Below are 3,284 nucleotides of genomic sequence, written 5' to 3' on the forward strand. Positions count from 1 at the left end.
TATATAGAAATATAGTCAGTCTTTTACAATATATCTACTATGTTATTGTTTTGCATTAGCCACACATGTACAACCTATACTGAACTGCTTATCTTCCCAGTAAGGGTGGGTGACAAGGGAGGAAGGGAATGAATCTGGAATTCAAAGTTTTAAAATCAAATATTCAAACATATATATATATATATGTATATATATATATACACTATTATTAATACTATTTTACATGTAATTGGGAAATAAGATATACAGGCACTGGGACATAGTGATCCATTGGAAAAATCGAATGGGGTATGGGAGAAAATATGGGAGAGAGCAGATTGGAGGAGGGGATATCCTGTGGGACTGCTATTTTGGGGTGGTGGGTAGGGGAAAAACGGGGAGAAAATTTGTAACTCAAAATCTGGTGGAAATGAATGATGTAAATCAGAAGTTAATAAAGCATTTAAAAAAAAAAAGAAAGAAGTTAAGTGACCTATCCAAAGTCACATAGGATGTCTCCGAGACAAGATTTGAACTCATCTCCCTGACAGCAATCCTAGTGTTTTATTCACTGCACCACCCAGTTCATAGAAATGCCATAATAAATTTACTAGGAAAAAAAAATGACCAGAATGTTTAACCACTGAACCATGGATGGGACCCCTCCTTCATTACCTAATCCCTTAACAAACGCCTCCTGCCTTTGTAATATTAATGATAATTCTCTATTCTTTGTAAATTTCTGTTGTGTAATTTCATCTTTACCCTATAAAAATCTATCTTGCTTTCTCTAAAGTTGCTGGTTCCTCTTGGAATTTAGCCTGATTCATGAGAGGTGTCAATCTCAATAAATGCCTATACTTGGATTAGAGGTGGTCTGACTCTGAATTCTTTGAGACAGTTCCACCACAACACATCAAGAAATCACAACAGTTTTAGGGTGGGCAAAACCCCCACCTCAATAGTTTTTGTCGTCCCTGGGTTTAAACCGAAAAAGAGGCATTCCAGGCATTGAGGAGTGGGGGAGATAGCCAGCCCAAAGACTTACAGAGGCATCCAGTTGGTAATAGCCAATTATTTGGTGGTTGAAAGTTGACAGTAGAAAGTAGGATATAGTAAAATGAATTAGGGAAAAGATAACTGCCAAATGAACTTAAAAGAAAAGGAAAATAAAACTACAGTTCACAGACCACACAATGTGATTTTCCCCTTCCCATTCCATCTCAACTAATTCATATAATTAAAAAAAAAATGGGGTGAAAAAATTGCTTCATCTTTAATCCTTAAATTTTTCTCTTGCAAATCAATTCAGGTAAGTGCTTATAAGAGGGAAGGAAGCAAAGCAGCAGCAACAGTTGGGGAAAGAAAAGAAGTTCAGGCTCTCAGCTTCGAAGGCCCTAAATTCTGCACACCTGACCTGGCTAAGGAGAGGCTTGTGCTAATCTGATCTAGCTTTAGCAAGGGACAAAGAAGCTACACTGGCCAGCAGGGACTGACTCAATTTTTTCTTTGTGACCCCCAACATTTAGTTTGGCATTGGAACAGAGTGCCTAATAACTGTTTTTTTTTTTTTTCCTTCTATTCCAGGTATGAGATGATTTAAGTAGTTGTTTTAGAGGACTGGTCTTGGAGTCAGGCTGAGAGGACTGGTCTTGGAGTCAGGCTGAGTAACCACGGTGAGAGCTGTCACAGTGGCAGTTTCCATACACATAGGAAATTACAGATTGAACAAGACAACCAAGTGGTTTAGCTAGAAAAGAGTTTCACAAACAATCTTTCTTTCTAGGGGAAAAAGTTGTTCCCTTTAGTAAAAACTTGTCTCCTCTCCCTGGTGTCTCTTAAGTAACAGCTTCCCCTGAGGGCACAAATGAATTCACTTTTCAGATTACTCAACCTGGTGTTCCTGTTTACAATGGTACCAACACATTGACTATCGGTTACGACACAGCCACGAGAAGTGAGGATGGGGCTAAGCTCCTCCCCCATTTTATGGAGAAGAAAAGGGAGGTTTAGCGAACCCGCATTTAAGGACCTACTATGTGCAAAAACCAAAAAGAAAACCAAACCCCAACCAGTGCCTGCTCTCGAGGAGCTGTCTAATGTAGGAGACTGATAAGATTACGATATGGCACTTACTGTATGTCGGGAGTTTTGCTAAGTGCTTTACAACGATCTCATTTGATCCTCCGAACACCCCTGGGAGGGAGGTACTGCTAAGACCCCCAGGTTCCGGTGAGAAGACAGAGGTTAAGGGACTTGCCCAGGTTCACAGAGCCGGGCAATGCCTGAGGCTGAATTTGAACCCCAAGGTTATCCACGGCACCACCCGCTGCCCCTGCTTGAAATAATCACGTACAAACACGACATAAACTGGCGTAATCACAGACGGAGGGCACTACGACCAAGATGCAGGAAGGGGAAGTGACTTGCCCACGGTCACCGGGCGGAGGAAATGGCCACGTGGGCTACTAATAACAGGTTAACTCATTAGGCCAATAGTGTGACTGAGGCCAAGTGCTCTCTCCTTCCAAGACCGTGATTTTGGAAAATCAAGTCTGCACCCAACAAAGCAAAACCAAAATACCCGCGGAAGAGCCCCAAGTTCAAGTTCAAGGCACGGAGGCGGGGCGAGGGAAGCCGCGGCCCCCGCCTCCACCTGGCCCGGCCCAGCCCTCTTCAGGCTTCCCGGAGCTCTCCTGGACACGCGACCCGGCGCCGATCGCCGCTGGCCTCCCGGGACCCCGGGGGGAGGGGCCGCCTCACGCCACTCACCCGGGCGCTCTCCCGCAGGTTGTAGCGACACAGAGTGTGGTCGAGATCAAAGCCGACAGCGTCGCAGTCGGCCAGGGAGAAGTACTGGGTCATGGCCGGGGTAGGGGTTGGGAAGGACGGCAGCGAGAAACAGGGGGAACCGAGCTCGCAGCCACTCAGAGGTCCAGAGACCTGAAGAGCACAGTGGCAGCTTCTGCAGCCGATCAGGCGGCAGGGGCTTGAGGGGGTGTGGCTATGGCCGCAGCCGCTCCTTCTGGCTTCCCGCGGCCCCGGAGAGCTCCGCTATTGGTCCGCGAGGAACCAGTCCCGCCCCCTCCGGGAAACCGTCCAGTCCTGCGCTCTCCTATATGCAGGCTGAGTCACCCGCTCTATCTAGATAGCGGGGAAGGGCCCGGTGACCAGGGCTCTCTGCGGAAACCTGAATCCGGCACCTATGCTGTACCTATTCGTCCATTCCGGCTGGAGCTAGATCAGGCTTGCATTACAGGGAAGGGGGAGGGCAGCTAGGTGGTGCAGTGGATGGAGTGTCCTGC

The 3,284-nt window shown here is 46.8% G+C and overlaps 1 protein-coding gene across 3 annotated transcripts in view; it reads right to left on the reverse strand.

The window, feature by feature from the left end:
* The window catches only part of NT5DC1 (5'-nucleotidase domain containing 1), a 260,894-nt gene extending 257,887 nt beyond the window's left edge, over window positions 1–3,007 (reverse strand). For 2 of the 3 annotated variants that reach the window (XM_069077013.1, XM_069077012.1), the window contains exon 1: window positions 2,752–3,007. In XM_069077013.1, the coding sequence (XP_068933114.1) occupies window positions 2,752–2,844 (93 nt within the window). In that variant the 5' untranslated portion in view covers window positions 2,845–3,007. The remainder of the gene's footprint in view (window positions 1–2,751) is intronic. The other variant, XM_069077011.1, reaches the window with a different exon arrangement.
* Window positions 3,008–3,284: the final 277 nt, after the last annotated feature.

Source organism: Petaurus breviceps, unplaced genomic scaffold (genome assembly GCF_028583685.1).
Source record: "Petaurus breviceps papuanus isolate PSGF00001 unplaced genomic scaffold, PetGlider_PUasm1.0 90977, whole genome shotgun sequence".
Classification (NCBI taxonomy): domain Eukaryota; kingdom Metazoa; phylum Chordata; class Mammalia; order Diprotodontia; family Petauridae; genus Petaurus; species Petaurus breviceps.